The sequence below is a fragment of the Thamnophis elegans genome, chromosome 9 (assembly GCF_009769535.1).
Source record: "Thamnophis elegans isolate rThaEle1 chromosome 9, rThaEle1.pri, whole genome shotgun sequence".
NCBI classification, from domain to species: Eukaryota; Metazoa; Chordata; class Lepidosauria; order Squamata; family Colubridae; genus Thamnophis; species Thamnophis elegans.
In genome coordinates this window covers 7,423,926-7,443,808 of record NC_045549.1, presented here as the reverse complement: position 1 = coordinate 7,443,808, position 19,883 = coordinate 7,423,926, and the positions used below count along the sequence as shown (strand labels likewise).

Below are 19,883 nucleotides of genomic sequence, written 5' to 3'. Positions count from 1 at the left end.
GGTTAGGTTTAGGGTTAGGTTTGGGGGGGTTAGGGTAAGGTTTTCGCGTTAATTTTAACTTTACCGCTCACAGCGTGATGTTTTCGTCGCGCTGTGATGACGTCAGGTACGCGCTTTCGTCGAGCGCGCTTTAGTCTACCACGGTTTTGTGGTGGAACCAGCAAGGAATAGCGTCAACATTTGAAATCCTGAGAGTTTTGAATTTTTATTAGTTTATCAAAATATAAGATACAAAAATGCAAAAAGAAAACAAAAGGAAAATAAAGGAAAAATAGGGGAAGGGGGAAAAAAAATCTAGGATCAAAGGGAGAAAGAAAGAAAAAAGCATTGACTTCCAACCCCTTTGGGCTCAGTAGAACAAGGTAATAACATGCAACCTTTCTTTTACTTTTATATAATAATGCATCGTAACAACAAACGTATTTAATCAGCAAAACCCAAAACCAAAGCTTCAAAAGCCTCAAGCACAACGTCCAAAAGTGGTTCCAAGCAGAAACAAATTTAATTGCATTCTTTCCTTTAAACAAAGCTATCCATGTTGCCATCTCTGCTAACTCTGCCAAGTTTTGCAGCCATTCCTCCATTGTGGGAATCAACGTACACTTTCATTTCTGCGCACAGAATATCCCTGCTGCGGTCACCATATGGAACGTCAAAGTTCTATTTATTTATTTATTTTCAAATTCTTTAGCCAGATTTTTGAAACTCTGGAGAAGTTCCCTTGTTCAGAATTCAATTCACCTGGAGCCAGGAGCATGGGAGACCATGGGGCATTAATGTGGGACTCTTAACATCAGAATGGAAAAACTTGCTCCAGACATCTCTGTTCTGAGCGAGGCTTCCCAAGAGCAGGAAGCAAACTCCTGGTCCCGACAAAAAACCCTTTTATTAATTTATTGTGAATTCTGCTCATTCACATCCAGCAAAGTCTTTCAAGGGAGGATTTACAGTCACAGACCTTATCTGGCTTGGAGAGCTGCCAGGCCGATATCTGCAGAACTTGGCAAGGAGTCTCAGAGAGTCATGAACCAATTAAGTGAACTAATTGTCTCCTGCAAACTCCACTCCCCTTTCACTCCTCTTTTATTTCCTCTGGGAGGGGCCATTCATCATCCACCTGTGGCCTTACTCCCAAGTTGAGCCCTGTTCTTTAGCTCTTCCCTTCGCTTGGCAGTTCTGCGCCTGCGCACACTGTAAACAGGCTCCAGCTGTTCATCTGCCTCACTGATGTCTGACTCTGAAGGCATCTGATAACTGGTATGTGGCCCTGCCCTCTTCTCCGCCTCCGACACAAAGTCCTCGTCCAAGCCTTCCCCAGACTCCAGGACTGGCCCATGTTCCTCCCCAACCTCCTCACTGTTTGAATCTGCAGCCAGCTCTGCTGGCTGCTGGCGGGCCACAACAGTCTCACCTTGGCTGACTTTCCCCGGCTGACTCGCTGCATCCACGTTGCCGCGGGACAATTCAACATGGGATAATTCCAGAAAGGGACAAGTAGTATTGCAGTTTTGAGGGCTTCTAACTTGAGAAAGTTCTAACCTAAAGCAAGACCAGGCCCATTGTAATTCACTTGTCCCTGTCTGGAGTTATTCCCACATTGAATTGTCCTTCTGTGAGTTGTCCCGAATATGTTGGCTGGGGCGAGTTAATCATGTCGAGATAGTGAGCTGTCCTAGTCCCAGAGGTGGGCTGCTACGGGTCCAAATCCTACCCGTGGCTGGCCCCACCCACCCTGCCCCTCCCAGGAGTCTCCATGCGGTAATTGCAGGGCCCGTGCGGAGGCTCAGGGATGGGGGGGAAAGGGGCCTTCTGGAAGTTACAGAAGGCCAGAAATGGGCCATTTCCATCCTCCGGAGGGCCTCCGGAGCCCATGGAAGGCAGTTTTCTTCCTTCCTTCCTTCCTCCCTCCCTCCCTCCCTCCCTCTCTCTCTCCCTTCCTCCCTCTCTCTCTCTTTCCTCCATTATAAAGGAGTTGTTCCAACTTCTTAGAAAGAAAAGGTTTTTTTAGACTCCTTTAGTTGTGGTTTTATTGGGCATGAAGAATCAGGACCATTTGCTAATTTGATTTATTGCTCCTGCCTCTATACAATTGGCGGCAGATAAGAAGTATCACAGTTCAAGAAAGGTCGGACTTGGATAGCTGGTGGGAGCGCAACGATTCTAGGATGATGACTCTCTTGTCTCCACCCACAGGCTCTGCCCTTTTTCTCCTACAAATGGGCCGGCTATTGCTACCTTAAGCTGGGTTCATTTCAGAGGTAGTATTCAGCAGGTTCTGACTAGTTCTGGAGAACCGGTAGTGTAAATTTTGAGTAGTTCAGAGAACCAATAAATACCACCTCTGACTGGCCCCGCCCCCATCTATTCTCTGCTTCCCAAGTCCCAGCGGATCAGGAGGAAATGGGGATTTCGCAGTAACCTTCCCCTGGAGTGGGAAGGGAAATGGGGATTTTACAGTATCCTTCCCCTGCCGTGCCCACCAATCCAAGCCCACCAAGCCATGCCCACAGAACCGGTAGTAAAAAAAAAAATTGAACCCCACCCCTGGTTCATTTCTACTTTTCCGCTTGTTGGAATTGTGGCAGTTCTCCAAATGCCTACCTGTTCAATGTCATCGTCATCGTCATCGTCGTCATAACTTGAGCTCTCTGAGTCCATAGATGAACCTAGTCCTAGAATTTTCTCTACTCGCTCTTGTCCCTCGTGGGAGTTGCTGTGCATGGAACCACTCCTGCCAGCTTCCGATTGAGTATAGAACACAGTTTTTCTTCTTTTTGGTGCTAGCACAGAGAGAATCTAAGTTGAGAAGGGAGACACCAAAGGATATACGTGGCTTAGAATCAGATCTTTTCTAGAACCAAATTCTCAATCCAGTGATGGAATTGGAAAGAACAAAGAGTAATCTTGGAGGGGGTCAAGCTATTTTCCAAAGCACCTGAAGGCAGGACAAGGAAGAATGGATGGAAACTGATCAAGGAGAGATTCAACCTGGAAATAAGGAGGAATTTCCTGACAATGAGAACCAATCAACCCATGGGACAGAGGTTGCCTTCGGAAGTTGTGGGTGGTTCATCACTTGAGATTTTCAAGAAGAGATGGGACTGCCATTTGTCAGGAATGACGTAGGGCTGTGATGGCGAACCTATGGCACACGTGCCATAGATGGCGCACGGAGGCATTTCTGAGGGCGCACGTGGCGTTGCCCCGTCAGCTCCAGAGCACATGCGCGTGCTGGCCAGCTGATTTTGGGCCTTGATTTTCATCTGGTTTTGCCCTCCGAAATACCACCCAACGCATAAAACAGAAGTTCAGGAACCTACCGGACCCACCGGAAATTGGAAAATGGGCTTTGGAGGACCCCTGGGGGGCGGGGAAGCCATTTTCGCCTTCTCCAGCCTCCTAGAAAGCCTCTGGAGCCTGGGCAGGGCAGAAAACGGACCTACTGGGCCCACCAGAAATCGGGAAATGGGACATTTCCAGCCGCCAGAGTGCTTCTGGGGGGCGGGGAAGGCCATTTTTACCCTCCCCAGACTCCCGGAAAACCGTCCGAGCAAGCACAGGGCAGTGGGGGGGGGGGGGAGGATCACACACACATGCACAGGGAGTACAGTGGGGGGCATTAAATTATGGGGGTGGGCACGCTCACGATAGCACCCATGTGAAAAAGGTTCAGCACCATCACTGGTATAGGGTGTCATGGCTGAGCTACAGGTTGTGGACTCGAAGACCTCCGTGGTCCCTTCCAACTCTGTTATTCTGCTCTGCCACAAACAAAAGCGGGTTCTCTTCTAACGCCATACCTTACATCTCTCAACTTTGGCTAGGCGGTCCAAATCAGTCTTATCGGATATACCTCCATGTACGATCAGGACCTTCCTGTCAACCACGGTTGCCAAAGGCATGCTGCTGAAAACGTTCTTAATCACCGCCAGGAGTTTGTTGGCATGGTCCTAGAGGAAAGAGGAGCAGAGTGCAAAAACTAAGACGCACAGTTCGGGGGGTCACGCGACGACAACACAGAAGATGCCATAGGTAAGCAAACTGGAGTACCTTATATTTCCGTGTGACTTCCCTGGTGAACCCATAGCTAGAGGCAGAAGAGAAGGGAAGGTTTTAAATAGATGTCTTGGAAGGAAAGAAAAACAACAACAGCAACAATATTAAAAATGGCACAGACAGCCCTCCACTTACAACAGTTCATTTAGTGGCGTGGGTCAAATTTACCGTGACACTGAAAAATGTGACCCGTTTCCCGTAGTTACGAACTTTGCAGCATCCCCATGATCACATGATCAAAATTCGGGCGCTTGGCAGCTGACTCATATTTATGACCTTTGCTCTGTCCCCGGGTCATGTGATCCCCTTTTGGGACCTTCTGACAGAGCAAAGTCAGTGGAGAAGGCAGATTCACTTAACAACCGGGGTTACTAACTTATCAACTGCGGCAAGGAAAGTAATAAAGCACCACATAGAGCAAATAAAGAGTACAATCACCATGTGCTTTACTGCTCAACTGTATTATTGTAACAGGAAACAGGAAATTCTCCTCAGAAAATAAAGAAACCATAGATTATAACCATAGATGCACATGGAACACTGCCATCTACTGGCTGAATAATTCTTACTATACAAAATACATTTTAACATATATTCCAACACTTTCTCGGGTTACTTTCTTAGCCAGGGGTCAAGATCCATTTATCTTGCTTATAGTTCATCCAGGTTATTTCCTATAACTTTTACAGGTAGCCCTCAACTTATAACAGTTTGTTTAGTGACTGTTGGAAGTTTATGAAAATTTTGAAAGGTCCTGGGCCAAGGATAGATCTTCGGGATACCCCACTGCACGCTTCCCTCCATGTAGATGTAGTCACTCTCAATTCCCTTGTGGTTTATAAAGATAAATAAAATAAAAACAGATTGCCGTTTCTGCAAATGTTTTGGATTCCGTACCGGAAATTGATCATAAAGTCCTCGTGGTTCCCTCTGTTCACGTGGACCTCTTTGGGGTAAATCAAGAGGAAAACAAAGATAATGATCAGGATCTCCATGGAATTCTGGCCTCGGTCAACTAAGTCGCCATTAAAGACATACACCTTCTGCGGAGAAGGAAGTCCATTCTGTAAGGAAGAAAAAGATTAAACCTAAAATTAAACTTCAGTAGGACGGCAAGATTAGGAGACAAGCCCCCCAAGTGATCCTCAATTGGTGGAGCCCTTGGTGATCTCAGAGTCTGATATTTTCTTGAAGACGTTTCATGACCCAACTAGGTACCATCATCAATGCTGGAAGGGAAGAGGTTTGCTCCTTGTTTATCTACCAATGGCTTCTCCTGTCAGTGTTGGCAGGAGTGTTCTTCAACCACACTTGGACTCAAAGCCCAGACTACAGAGTTGTCCCTGCATGGCCCCACGGGAGTCTGACAACCAGCCAGAATACAAGATCAAGATCAAAGGCCAGAGAGGGCATAAAACCAGGGGCTTCCAGCATCTCTGCCTCTTTTTTCTTCTTCACCCAACATCTGGAAGCATTTCTGTTCAGGAGCTCAAGCCGTGTGATCCTGTCCACCATTAAAACCATCTTTCCGGAGAGGAATAGGAGAAAGGGAAAGGCAGAGGAAGAATGGGAGGGAATGTAAGAGTAGGAAAGAGGGGAGGAATGGGAAGAAGAGGGGAAGGGTAAAGGGGAGGAAGGGGAAGGAGAGAAGGGAAAGGAGAGGAGGAAGGAAGGAAGGAAGGAAGGAAGGAGAGAAGAAAGAGAAGAAAGGGGGTAGGAAGGAGGGAGGGAAGGAGGGAGGGAAGCAAGGAGGGAAGGAAGGAGGGAAGGAGAGAAGAAAGGAGGGAAGGAAGGAGGGAAGGAAGGAGTGAAGGAAGGAGAGAAGGAGAGAAGAAAGGAGGGAAAGAAGGAGGGAATGTAGGAGAGAAGGAAGGGGGGAAGGAAGGAGGAAAGGAAGGAGGAAAGGAAGGAGAGAAGGAGAGAAGAAAGGAGGGAAGGAAGGAAGGAGGGAAGGAAGGAGGGAAGGAGAGAAGGAGGGAAGGGGGAAGGAAGGAGGGAAGGAAGGAGAGTAGGAGAGAAGAAACGAGGGAAGGAAAGAGGGAGGGAGGGAAGAAGAAGTAGGACCGTTGTAAGATAAGATGGATCTATGGGATGGTAAGAAAGCAATCTTCAAGTATATTGTCAACTGTAGGGAAAAAATGTTATAAATACATATTATTAATAACAGTTATGAGATCATATAATTGTGAATGTATATATGAAATTGATAAAATAAAAATAAAAATAAAAACATCTTTCCAAGCAGCCTCCATGTTTCCAGTGTCTTTTCCCCCACTTGGAACTGAACCCAGAAGGACATTTCCTTCCAACCGGTATTTATATCAAGGTTGGTTTATTTATTTTGATTGCTTCTGACATATCGTCAGGCAGCTTCTGCTTACCTTGTAAAATATGTGAAACAAGTCGAATATTTGACCATGTAAGTCTCCTAGTAAAAGAAAGAGAGAAAGTGTTATCTCGGTGAAGAATTTGATAGAATCCTAGCATATATCAATTGGAAAGTGTCTTTAAAGTCAATTTAATCCGGCTCCTTGTATGGTGCAGGAGTTTTATTTAACATCAAGCAAGACACTGCTGAGCTGGAGAAAAGACTAAGGAATCAACATCCCATAATATTTCCTTATTGCTGCCAACCAGTGGTAGGTTGCCAATTTTTTAACTACAGGTTCGGGCGCGCTCCCACTTGCCCGTGCGATGCTTCTGCGCATGCACAGAAGCATCCGGGCGGGTGGGCGGAGCCTCTACCGGTTACTACTACCGGTTCACCCGACCTGGGCCAAAACCAGCAGCAACCACCTCTACTGCCAACGTAACATGGGCAGGTCAGGAATTCAATGTGATTTGGTCCTTGATTTACAACAGTTTGTTTAGTGGGGGTTCGAAGTTACAAGGGCCTGAAAATGTGACTTATGACCGTTTCTCACACTTATGACCATTGCAGCATCCCCATGGTCACATGAACAAAATATAGACGCTTGGCAACTGGTTCATATTTATGATGGTTGCAGTGTCCTTGGGTCATGGGATTCCCTATTGAGACCTTCTCACAAGCAAAGTCCACGGGGAAGCCAGATTCATTTAACGACCGGGTTACTAACTTAACAGCTGCAGTGATTCACTTAACCGTTTGTGGCAAGAAAGGTCATAAAATGGGACAAAACTTGTTTCATCTGCTATCTCTCTCTCTCTCTCTCTCTCTCTCTCTCTCTTTATTTATTTTATTTTCTCTCATCTATATCTATCATGTATCATCTATCTATATCTCTAGATTTATCTGTCTGTCTATCTGTCTGTCTGTCTATCTATCTATCTATCTATCTATCTATCTATCTATCTATCTATCTATCTATCTATCATATATATATATATATATATATATATATATATATATATATATATATATATATATATTGCATTTATTTTCTCTCATATCTATCTATCTATCTATCTATCTATCTATCTATCTATCTATCTATCTTTATTTTATTTATTTTCTCTCATCTATATCTATCATATATCATCTATCTATATCTCTAGATTTATCTGTCGGTCTATCTATCTCTAGATTTATTGTATTTATTTTCTCTCATATTTATCTATCATTATCATCTCTATTCTCTATCTTTATTTTATTTATTTTCTCTCATCTATATCTATCATGTATCATTTATCTATATTTCTATATCTGTCTATATTTTATTTATTTTCTCTCATCTATATCGCTATATTTATCCGTCTGTCTATCTATCTCTATATTTATTGTATTTATTTTCTTTCATCTATATCTATCATGTATCATGTATCTATATCTCTATATTTATCTGTCTGTCTTTCTATCTCTCTATATTTATTTTATTTTCTCTCATCTATATCTATCTATCTATCTATCTATCATCTATCTATCTATCTATCTATCTATCTATCTATCTATCTATCTATCTATCTATCTATCTATCATATCTACCTATCTCTCTCTCTCTCTCTCTCTCTCTCTATCTCTCTAACTATCTCTCTATCTATCTTTATCTTCTCTATCATCAATCTCATCTATCTATCCTATCTATCATCAATCTATCATCTATATTGCTATCTCTCTCTTCCTATTCTCTTCCTTGCAACTTTGCCAAGGCCTCTCCCTGTATTTACAAAAGGTGGACCTACCACACACGGTGATCTCCTCGCTGTAGCAGGTAGAGATTCTGTTGATATTTGGCAGCTGGCTGAGATAATGTTCCGTCTCTTTGAAGAGTTTTAGCACATAGTAAGGATGAAGCTGCTACTGGGAGTAAAGGAAAAAAAGCATTAGAAAAGGCAATTGGGGAGAGGTTGAGGCTTGCTCTTCATTACAGCGAGTCCTCGAATTACGACCACAGTTGAGCCCAACATTTCTGTGGCTAAGCGAGACATTTGTTAAGTGAGCTTTGCCCCATTGAAGTGAATCTGGCTTCCCCGTTGACTTTGCTTGTCAGAACTGCCATATAGGAATAGCAGTTAGACTTATATAGCAATAGCAATAGCAGTTAGACTTATATACCGCTTCATAGGGCTTTCAGCCCTCTCTAAGCGGTTGACAGAGTCAGCACATCGCCCCCACAGTTTGGGTCCTCATTTCACCCACCTCGGAAGGATGGAAGGCTGAATCAACCTTGAGCCGGTGAGATTAGAACCACTGAACTGCAGATAACAGTCAGCTGAAGTGGCCTGCAGTACTGCACTCTAACCACTGCGCCACCTCGGCTCTGTCAGAAATAGTGTAGGGTCACCTGCTTGGGCGGAGGAGGGTTGGACTAGATGACCTACAAGGTCCCTTCCAACTCTGTTAATCTGTAACGAACCCCGGGACACTGCAACCATCATGAATAGTCCATTCTCAAGTTCCCAGATCTCAGGGGTGGGCTTCTACGGGTTCGCCCAGGTTTGAGAGAACCCGTAACTAACGTTATGGCTGGTTCGAGAACCTCCAAATCCCACCCCTGGCTGGCCTCGCCCACCCTGCCCTTCCCAGGAATCTCCACACGGCCCGTTTTGGATGCGAGGTAAGTGCAGAGCCCGTGGGGGGGGGGCTTGGGGAGAGGGAAAAATGGGCCTCCTAGAAGTTCCAGAAGGCCTCCGGAGTCTGGGGAGGGTGAAAAATCCCCTCACCCCACCGTGGTGCAGAAAGCCAACGAGGCCACGCCCAGCATGGCCACGCCCACTCAGCAACTGGGCAGAGAACCCGTTGCTGAAATATTTGACGCCCACCCCTGCCCGATCTCAACTTTGGTCACGTGACCATGAGGATGCTGCAATGGTCATAAATGAAAAACATGGTCATAAGTCGCTTTTTTTCGGTGCCGCTGTAACTTCGAACGACGACTAAAGGAAATAGGCGCTTGGCCTTATTTTCAGAGACGTCTTATTATTTTTGAGGCGCAGGAGGCGGCGAGCCTGGTCACCTCACGGCTGCAGCTGTGTTGCGCATCGCTGGGCCTGCCGCTCTTTTTTCGGTGGCCATTAGCGTGAGAGAAGGGGCGCGGTGGCTAGGGTTGCAGGAGCGGCCGTTAAGTAAGGGTGCATGGGGCATGTTCTCCCTCCCTTCTCCCCCTCTTCGGCTGTGCATGTGTTTAAATATTTTGGGAGAGGCCTTATTTTAGCACATGCGCACAAAAGCCCAATTGGGCTTATTATCCAGGGAGGTCTTATTTTCGGGGGAACAGGATAAGTCTAAGTGCTGTTGCTATTGAGAAGGTTGTTCTCCAGTTACTTACATGATTATTTCTTTTTTTTAAATAAAGTTTTTTATTTTTCCGTTTTCATAACATACAACCACATGTATACTATTATACTGCCAACATCGTATTATATTATTAAATGTTTACATCAATTCGTCTTACCGTCAACTCCCAAAATCAATTATTGGCTCTTCTGCTCTCCATGCACCATATTTGTACCTTATCCATCACTTTCTTCTCCCTCTCTCCTCCTCCTCCCTACCTCCTTTCTTCTTTCTGTCATCCTCCCCTTCTCTACTTCCCCTTCCTCTCTCCCCTTTCCACTCCCCATTTCTCTCCTCCTCTTCTCCTTGCCCTCTCTCCCATCCCTTTCTTCTTCCCTTTACCTCTTCCACACTCTTCATCTTATTTACTTGGTGTATTTCAGCTTCTGAGCAAGCTCCATTTTATTTATTTTTAATATATATTGTTATTCTTTTTCTTAAAAAACAAAACAACACATACAAAACAAGAGCAAGGAAAAAAAACCTTTCCTCCATTTCATCAAGCATGTCGTTTGGTTACAAGTTTTTGTGCATCAATTTTTAAGATTAAGAATAACATCCCTGGTTTTGCATTAAACATAACTGAATATTTCACTGTCATTGAGCCTGATGTGTTCAAATTACCATTAATATTCTTTCATTTGTAACAATCCTTATTTCCTTGAATTCATAATTATCTATCAAATAACAATAAGTCTTTAAAGTATTATAATATCACCTAACTCCAAGGGGAAAAAGCGGAGATTAGAACAAAGAATTCCCATTAATTTATAATATACATCCATATTTTCAATTGACCATAATGTCACCAATCCTCCAGAGTTCGAGGAGATAGTTCTCCATTATTAATTATTAATCCATTAATAAAGCTCCATTTTATGTTGATCGTACTTATAATTCCTTTTCAAGATACATATTTAATTTTAACATAAGTATAACAGAGGTGGGTTCCTACCAGTTCTCACCAGTTCGGTAGAACCGGTTCGTCAAATCTACCGAACCGGTTAGAAGAGATTCCACCAGTGGACCCGGAAAGCAGGCCACACCTACAGAAGAGGTTCCAAATTTTTTTGAAACCCATCACTGACACACACACACACACACACAGAAAGAGAAAGAGAAAGAAAGGAAGAAAAAAATAAAAAAATAAAAAAAGTGTCTTTTTTTTGTTCTATTTTTTTTTGCCTTTTCTTTTTGATTTTTTCTTTTCCCACTGGTGTGGGCAGGTATTGTTCAAGATTATTACTTGTATTAATACTTTTAAATAATAATTACAGTCAAATGAAAATGGATATATAATAATGCTTAAGTTAATATGAGTTATGTTTGTTGACCGTGGAGGATCTGTAATCGATTGATACATTTTCTACAGACGTAAAGAAAGATGCTGTACTTGTTTCAATTAAAATTAAAAAACATTTATTAAAAAAAAAGAAAAAAAGAAAAAAAGAAAGAAAAAGTGAGAGAGAGATGAAAGAAAAAAAGGACAGAGAGACAAAAGGAAGGAGAGAGAGAGAGAGAGAAAGGAAGGAAGGAAGGAAGGAAGAAAGAAAGAAAGAAAGAAAGAAAGAAAGAAAGAAAGAAAGAAAGAAAGAAAGAAAGAAAGAAAACACATGGCCGGCAAGCCACTCCCACCAGGTCACATGGCCAGCAAGCCCCTCCCACAAAGGAGGCCACACCCACAGAGTAGTTTCGCAAATTTTTTGAAACCCACCACCAATGTATAAGTATAATCTTTATTGTTATTGTACTTAAATACAACAAAATTGGTTTATATCTCCTTCCTTCTTTTTTTTTTTTTAAGAGAGAAAACGAAGTATACATATATAGTCATAATTCTTACTTGATTATTTCTGAAGGCTTCCAGGACATTAACCGCGTCGTCTGGCTTCAGGGGGAAACCGAGGCGAGGCCCTTTGTAGCTGCTAGGGACCACCATCGATTCCATTGATTTTTCCACATTGGTGCGTTTTGCAGTATTCGAGTCGGACAGGATACGGGTAAGGAATTCCTCTTGGTAGGAGCAGAGCAAAAATTTTGAGATATTTCAGATGCTTTGCACATTTCTCTTAGAAATCAGAAAAGTTAACACGGTGGGCACTATTATGCAGGTGGTCCTCGACTTACAACAGTTCATTTAGTGACTGTTCGAAGTGAAGGCATTGAGAGAAAGTGACTTTCACACTTACGACTTTTTCAGCCTCCCTATGATCAACGGGATCAAAATTCAGCCCCTTGGCAACGGGTTCGTAGCAGTGGTGGGTTCCGGATCCCGTCGCAACCGGTAGGCTGGGACGGGGACGGGCGTCCGTCACGTACACGTGCACTGTGCGTGCATGCGCACCCACCGCCCTGCGATGATCCAGCTGCTCTGTGGAGCGTCATGCAGGCGCCGTAAGCTCCGTGCGCATGCGCAGATGGCCCGGTTCAGTCAAAGACAGGTAAGGAATGCGGGCGGGCGGTGGGCCCTACACAGCACTGTTCCCGTAAGGTGCCTGCTGCTCCCAGCAGGGAACCGGTACACTCATACCGGGGCGTACCGGCTGGAACCCACCACTGGTTCATAGTTACAATGGTTGCTGTGTTGTGCGAAGACTTTTTACAACTTTCTGACCACTAAAGTCAATGGGGAAGCCAGAGTCACTTAACAACCTGGTTACTCCCTTATCCATGGCAGTGATTCATTTAACAACTGTGGCAAGAAAGGTTGTAAAATGGAGCGAAAGTCACTTAACACCTGCCTCACTTAACAACAGAAACGCTGGGCTCAATTATTGCCTGTAGTCTTAAAGTAAGTTAAAAGTAAGAGTTCTTTACAAGTAGTCTTTGACTTACGTTTCGCTTAGGGACCATTCAAAGTTACGATGGCAAAGGAATAAATGGCTTATGGCAGCTTTTCACACTTACGACTGTTGCCCGTGGTCACATGATCAAAATTCAGATGCTTGGAAACTGGCATGTACTTATGACAGTTGCCTTGTTCTGGGGTCATGTGATCCTTTCCCAACCGACCACCAAAAATAATGGGAGGGGGAAGATGATTCATTTAATGACCGAAGCATTCACTTAACAATCAGCAGTGATTCACTTAATAATGGTGGCAAGAAAGGTTGTATAAAGGGGGGGAAACTCAACAACTGTATCCCTTAGCAATGGGAATTTGGGGGCTCCATTGTTGTAAATTGAGGACTACCTGTGTATACACACCCATACACGCACTTACTCTCCTTCGTGTTTTTTGGCGTGAAGTTCGTCATGAGGTAGTCAAAGAAATGGCTGAGCTGCAGAAGATCAAAAGAATATTGTGAAAACGGAGAGGAAACATGCAGTACATTTCTTTTCTTTTTCTTATTTTGGTCCTCCTGGGCTATCCTCCTTCACCCCAACTAGGTGTAGTATATCTAGCTTAGCTATGTTTAGTTTGATGAAAAGAAGGACCAGGGGAGACATGAGAGCAGTCTCCCAATATTTGAAGGGCTGCCCCAAACAAGAGGGAGTCAAGCTATTCTCCAAAGCACCAGAAGGTGGAACAAGAACTAGACTACAAGACCTCCAAGGTCCATTCCAACTCTGCTATTCTATTCTACTCTATTCTAGTCTAGTCTAGTCTAGTCTACTCTAGTCTCTAGTCCAGTCCATTCTATTCTAGTCCAGTCCAGTCCAATCCATTCTATTCTATTCTAGTCCATTCCATTCTATTCCATTCTATTGTAGTCCAGTCCAGTCCATTCTATTGGTCCATTCCATTCTATTCTATTCTAGTCCATTCCATTCTATTCTATTCTAGTCCATTCCATTCTATTCTATTCTAGTCCATTCCATTCTATTCTATTCTAGTCCATTCCATTCTATTCCATTCTATTCTAGTCCAGTCCAGTCCATTCTATTCTAGTTCAGTCCAGTCCAGTCTGTTCTATTCCAGTCCATTCCATTCTACTGTAGTCCATTCCATTCTATTCTATTCTAGTCCATTCCATTCTATTCTAGTCCATTCCATTCTAGTCAATTCCATTCTAGTCCAGTCCAGTCCAGTCCACTCCTGTCCACTCCACTCCATTCCATTCCATTATTCTATTCTATTCTATTCTCTAGTCTGGTCTAGTCTACTCCACTCCACTCCACTTCACTCTATTATTATTTTCTACGAAGCAACAGAAAGAAGCAACCTAGAACTAAGGAGAAATTTCCTCACAGGTAGAACAATTAATCAGTGGAACGACTTGCCTCAGAAGTTGTGGATCCTCCCTCACTGGAGGTTTACAAGAAGAGATCGGACAACCATCTGGAACAACGTAGGGGTTTCTGCCTGAGTAGGGGCTCTGTTATTCTTGGAGCCAGTGCTTCCACAACCCGGTTGTCGACTGGCGACTACACGGAGGAGAGCCTTCTCTGTTGCAGCTCCGACCCTGTGGAACGATCTCCCCGTCGAGATACGCACCCTCACCACCGTCCAGACCTTCTGCGCAGCCCTCAAGACCTGGCTCTCCCAACAGGCCTGGGGATAAGTCTTTAATTTGCCCCACCCGAGTGTTGAATGTTGAATGCAAGTTGTGTTTTTATTACTTTATTTTGTTTACATATTGTTTATTTTGTATTGCACCCCCTCCCTAATGATTGTAAGCCTCCCCGAGTCCCCTCAGGGAAAAGGGCGGCCTATAAATCTTAATAAAATGAAAAAAAATGAAATGGTTCCCACCATACCAGTGGTGGGTTTCAAATTTTTTTAGAACCTTTTCTGTAGGTGTGGCCTGCTTTGTGGGAGTGGCTTGCCGGCCATGTGACCAGGTGGGAGTGGCTTGCCAGCCATGTGACCGGGTGGGCATGGCCAACTTGTAAAATGTGGTGAAACTCACTTAACAACGCTCTTGCTTAGCAACCAAAATGTTGGCTCAGAAACTCTGGCATTTGAAGCAGGCAAGTCTTAAAGCTGTCAAGTTACAAGACCCTTGCACCCCTAACCCTTTAGAAAAAAACCCCCAAGGGTGTTCAAACTTGACAGCTTTAAGACTTGTGGACTTCAACTCCCAGAATTCCTCCTCTCGCTCTTCATCTTGATGATGTGCGGACGGGCGGGGAGAGGGAGGGAGCTGGAACCGGTTCTAAACGGCACTGTAGATTTGTGGAACCTCTTCTATAGAAGAGGTTAGAACTGGCAGGAACCCACCCCTGTCACCATACCTTCATGTGATCATGTTCTCCCGCATATTCTATGGATTGGAAGATGCGCCAGGTGCACCTCCGACGCATTTCGAGCCGGGCCACATAACGTCGATACCACCGCTGGATCAGAATAGCTGCTCTAATGGCTGAGGTACAAAAAGAGAGCAAAGTTGAAAGCATTTGCATCATGAAGCAACCACTATATTTAAAAGGCACGGTTTCATTGGAGTACATGGTTATGCATAATGAAAACATGATTAAAATGCTGCGTTTCCTCTCCAAAAGACATCTCCATTGAAATTCTTCCGATCTTGTTTTGTTGTGTTCCTCTGGCAAGGCTTTTAAATACGGGCACCATTTTAGCTTACAAGGAGCCCTTGACTGACTTCAATTCCCAGAATTCCCTAACCCCAACCAGTTACAGTTAGTGTTGTGGCCCCCCAGTGGCCAACGGAGCTGGCAGCAGATTCAGACAGTGAGGAGGTTGGGGAGGAATATGGCCCGGTCCTGGAATCTGGGGAAGGCTCTGATGAGGGCTCTGTGTCGGAGGCAGAGAGTGGGGCAGAGCCGTATGCCAGTTATCAGCTGCCTTCACAGTCAGACATCAGTGAGGCAGAGGAACAGCTGGAGCCTGTTCCCAGTGTGCGCATGCACAGAGCTGCCAGATGAAGGAAACAGCTAAAGAACAGGGGTCGACTTGGGAGTAAGGCCACAGGTGGACGATGAATGGCCCCTCCCAGAGGAATAAAAAGAGGAGCGAAAGGGGAGTGGAGTTTGCAGGAGACCATTAGTTCGCTTAATTGGTTCGTGACTCTCCGAGACTCTTTGCCAAGTTTTGCAGAGATCGGCCTGGCAGCTCTCCAAGCCAGATAAGGTCTGTGACCGTAAATCCTCCCTTGAAAGACTTTGCTGGATGTGAATGAGCAGAATTCACAAAAAAAAATGTGGGCGCCGAACTGGTAGTAATGGCGGCAGGAACCCACTCCTGCCTTAGTTGCTTTTGGGGGGGGGGGTTGAGACCTTCTGACAAGGAAAGTCAACGGGGAAGCCAGAATTCACTTAACAGCCCAACTTAACAACCGCAGGGGTTTACTTAACAGGATCCTAAAAATGGGGCAAAACTCGCGCAACAAATTTCTCGTTTTTAGCAGCTTAAATTTTGGGCTCAGTTTTACTCGTAAATTGTTGACTCGCTGTACAGTTCATGATTTGGTCACAGACGAAACCAGAATGCATGGGTTTGAATCGCTATGGCCATTTTGGCACTTCCAACATGCCTCTGTACTTACTCTTCTGGACCGTTAGTTTCTCCGGAATAATGGGTTTGTAACTTTTGTCTGAATCGCCATCCTTCTTCTTATGCTTCTTTTCCATGCTTTATAACCGCATCGTGTTAACCGGTACCCAAGGATATTCTCGGGCTCCTAAAACAAACCAAGCCACCTGATTTGCAGTCAGCTTCCCCATTGTCTTAAATCGTCCAATGGGGAAAAAACCTGGCAAGAAAAGAAGGGACATTCTTGGCTTCCATTGGCCGGAATCTTAGATAGGACAAGGGGTCCATTCTGAAGGTTGGCTTGAGAACTTAAGAGAATAACAGAGTCGGAGAGACCTCGGAGGTCTCCTAGTCCAACACCTTGCTCAACAGGAGATTCTACACCCGTGATTGCGAACCTCAGTGCCACAGGTGGCACATGGAGCCGTACTTGCCGGCATGGCAGCCCTCAGCTCCGGCGCACATGCGAATGCTGGCCAGGTGATTTTCAGCCTTCCGGCAGGGTGGAATAAACCATTTTCGCCATCGCTGGGCTTCAGGAAAACCTCCGGCATCTGGGGAAGGTGAAAGCTCCCTTTAGTCTTGCTTAATGTCAACATACACAGTAACAAAATTCCATTTTTTTCCTCTCCAGTTCTTTTTCCATTAAACCCAAGAGGAAAAGTTGTGATTTCATTTTTATCTCCATTTTCAGGATTTTCTGTATTTTCTGCATTAAGATATGAGTCGTAATCCAAATATTATTATTATTATTTTTGCACATGTCCACCATAGATGGTAAAAAATTCCCCTTCTTTGTTTTTACACGTCCAACATACATTTGACATTTGATGTCGGCAATTGGCTACTTGGGGAATTCTGGGAACTGAAGTCCAGATAAAGTGGCTGAGGACCAGTGGTGGGATTCAAATAATTTAACAACCGGTCCTCTGCCCTAATGACCAGCTGGGTAGGCGTGGCTCAGTGGTCAAGAGAGTGGGTGGGCATGGCCAGCTCAACGTCACTCACATCGACGGGTGCTTCGCTTTAGGCTGTTACAATGCAATAAGGGTTAACTGGAGAGGCAGTTTCTGTAAGCAGGACAATGAAGATGAGGCTAGAAACAACACCAGAATGTTTCCTTCCTGCCTTCCTTACAGGATTAGTCCTGTAAAGTGGGAAAAAAACAAAAGGAGATTTCTTCCAACAACTGGTTCTCCCAACTGCTTAGAAAGTTAACAACCGGTTCTCCCGAATAGGTGCGAACTGGCTGAATCCCACCACGGCTGAGGACGAGAAACAAGTTCGCAGCGCCTGATTTTTGTCAGTTGCAAAAGGATGCCATGGCACAGGTTGCCATTTTGACATTATCCTAGCTTGTTACAGAATCCTATAAACGGGAAGTCAATAATGAGAGTCACAAGTTGGACCCCCAAATATATGTCTAGTGGAACAAGTTTCCCATCTTTGGGACAACTATGACCTGGATGCAGTGGTGGGATTCAAATTTTTATTCCAACCGGTTCTGTGGGCATGGCTTGGATTTGTGGGCGTGGCAGGGGAAGGATATTGTAAAATCCCCATTCCCTTCCCACTCCTGGGTGAAGGTTACTGCAAAATCCCATTCCTCCCCATCTCTCTAACCTGCTTTCCAGCTCTGTTCTTGTGTTCAAGGCAACAAAAGATCAGCTGGGGCGGGGCCAGCCTATTTGCTGGTTCTCCGAACTACTCAAAATTTCCGCTACTGGTTCTCCAGAACCAGGGGTGGGTTTCAGCCGGTTCGCGGCGGTCCCTGCGAACCGGTTGGTCGCCGAACCCGGAAGTAAGTAACTTCTGGGAACGGCGAAGGGCCCACCCGTGCCCACGCGCCCGCGCCCGCTCCTTACCTGGTTTTGACGAATTCTGCGCTTCCACGCATGCAGGATGCATACAGTGCCTGCGCGATCCTCCAGGAGCAGCTGGAGCATCGCACAGACGCTAGTACGCATGCGTGCGCCGCACGCGTGCGCGAGGACACTGCCGGCCTCGTTCCAACCGAACCGGTTGGAATGGGGCGAGAAACCCACTCCTGTCCAGAACCTGTCAGAATTGGCTGAATACCACCTCTGCCTGGATGACTGAGACTCTCCATAGACTTTTAGCTATACAATTTGGGATGAACACTTTTTGAATGGTGCGGCAGTAAGAATGGATTTCCAGAGGAAAAATTGCAGACTAGTGCAGCCAGGAGTGCTACTCGGGTGACCCTGAGGACAGAGATAAACCTCCAAGGGCTTCAACGACCCTCTAAATGGGTGCAAAGGACCAGCTGTCTGCAAGGAATATCAATCCTTCCATTCCCCACCATCCAGTCAGAGCTGAAGAAGCTTCTTGGATGAGAAGCGAAACATCTTCAAAGAAAGCCCAGTTGCCTCCCGAAAAAAGCCCCTTGGGAGCCCCACTGCTAAGCAAGAGAGTTATTAAATTAGTTTTGCCCCATTTTTACGACCTTTCCTGACACGGTTGTTAAGCGAACCGCTGCAGTTGTCAAGTTAGGAACATGGTTGTTAAATGAATATGGCTTCACCGCTGACTTTTTTCAGTGCTGTTGTGACCGCAAGCGGTCACTTAAGTGAGCCGTTGTAAGACGAGGACTGCCTCTATGCCATTTTCAACGCAACCCTCATCAGTCAAATTAAGTTTTATTTCTTTGGAAAAAATAGATCTCTTCAGATGTATTTTTTTGGTTAGATTTATTACGCAATTTCCAATGATCTGTTTACATCGCTTATTCCAGTGTTTCTCAACCTTGACAACTTGAAGATGTCCTGACTTCAACTCCCAGAATTCCCCAGCCAGCATTGAGCCAAGGTGGCGCAGTGGTTAAATGCAGCACTGCAGGCTACTGCTAGATCAGCAGTTCAGCGGTTCAAATCTCACCGGCTCAGGGTTGACTCAGCCTTCCATCCTTCCGAGGTGGGTAAAATGAGGACCCAGATTGTTGGGGGCAATATGCTGACTCTCTGTAAACCACTTAGAGAGGCCTGAAAGGCCTATGAAGCGGTATATAAGTCTACTGCTATTATTCTGTCACAACCAATTAGTGTGAGAGGAAGGAGATGACTTAAGAAAGTATCACATGTGAGTTTAATCAGAGGATCCTCATTAGTGATTATATTGGGTGGAGGTTGTATCAGCAAATTTGGACAAGTGTGAAATCTCGACCTTAGGAAGCAGCGCCACGAAAACAGGATGAAGCCCTACTTAGCATTTATAATTCCACAAAATACCTCCGGTGGAATAGAGTCAAGTCTAAAAGAATATGTGGTTGTTATAATTGGCTTTGTTAAATACCTACTGTACTTCTTTCAGCCTCTAATGGGACTTGTATCTTATCCGTATGAATTACCTCTTGAAGTAAAAGATGACACGTAATGTAGGGGAATTTGCTTAAGTAGGCCATCCCCAAGCTACAGAGAGCAGTTCTGTCCTAAGTAACAACCTGGTTTCTGGAAGACACATAATTGTAGGGATTGTCTGTGTGTGTGTGTGTGTGTGTATCATCTGCCTGCCTGTCTGCCTGCCTATCCATCTATCCATCCATCCATCCATCCATCCATCCATCCATCCATCCATCCATCCATCCATCCATCCATCCATCCATCTATCTATCTATCT

General features: G+C 44.8%; 1 protein-coding gene across 2 annotated transcripts in view; it reads right to left on the bottom strand.

Moving 5' to 3' along the window:
• PPEF2 (protein phosphatase with EF-hand domain 2) overlaps nucleotides 1–16,882 on the bottom strand; it is a 31,541-nt gene extending 14,659 nt beyond the window's left edge. The window contains exons 1-10 of one of the 2 annotated variants that reach the window (XM_032224038.1): nucleotides 16,261–16,882; nucleotides 14,990–15,117; nucleotides 13,035–13,092; nucleotides 11,655–11,824; nucleotides 8,218–8,332; nucleotides 6,438–6,484; nucleotides 4,954–5,120; nucleotides 4,051–4,087; nucleotides 3,801–3,950; nucleotides 2,602–2,796 (exon numbers count right to left, since the gene is read on the bottom strand). In XM_032224038.1, coding sequence (XP_032079929.1) covers nucleotides 2,602–2,796; nucleotides 3,801–3,950; nucleotides 4,051–4,087; nucleotides 4,954–5,120; nucleotides 6,438–6,484; nucleotides 8,218–8,332; nucleotides 11,655–11,824; nucleotides 13,035–13,092; nucleotides 14,990–15,117; nucleotides 16,261–16,345 — 1,152 coding nt within the window. In that variant the 5' untranslated portion in view covers nucleotides 16,346–16,882. Of the gene's footprint in view, nucleotides 1–2,601; nucleotides 2,797–3,800; nucleotides 3,951–4,050; nucleotides 4,088–4,953; nucleotides 5,121–6,437; nucleotides 6,485–8,217; nucleotides 8,333–11,654; nucleotides 11,825–13,034; nucleotides 13,093–14,989; nucleotides 15,459–16,260 lie in introns of those variants that run through there. The other variant, XM_032224037.1, reaches the window with a different exon arrangement.
• Nucleotides 16,883–19,883: the final 3,001 nt, after the last annotated feature.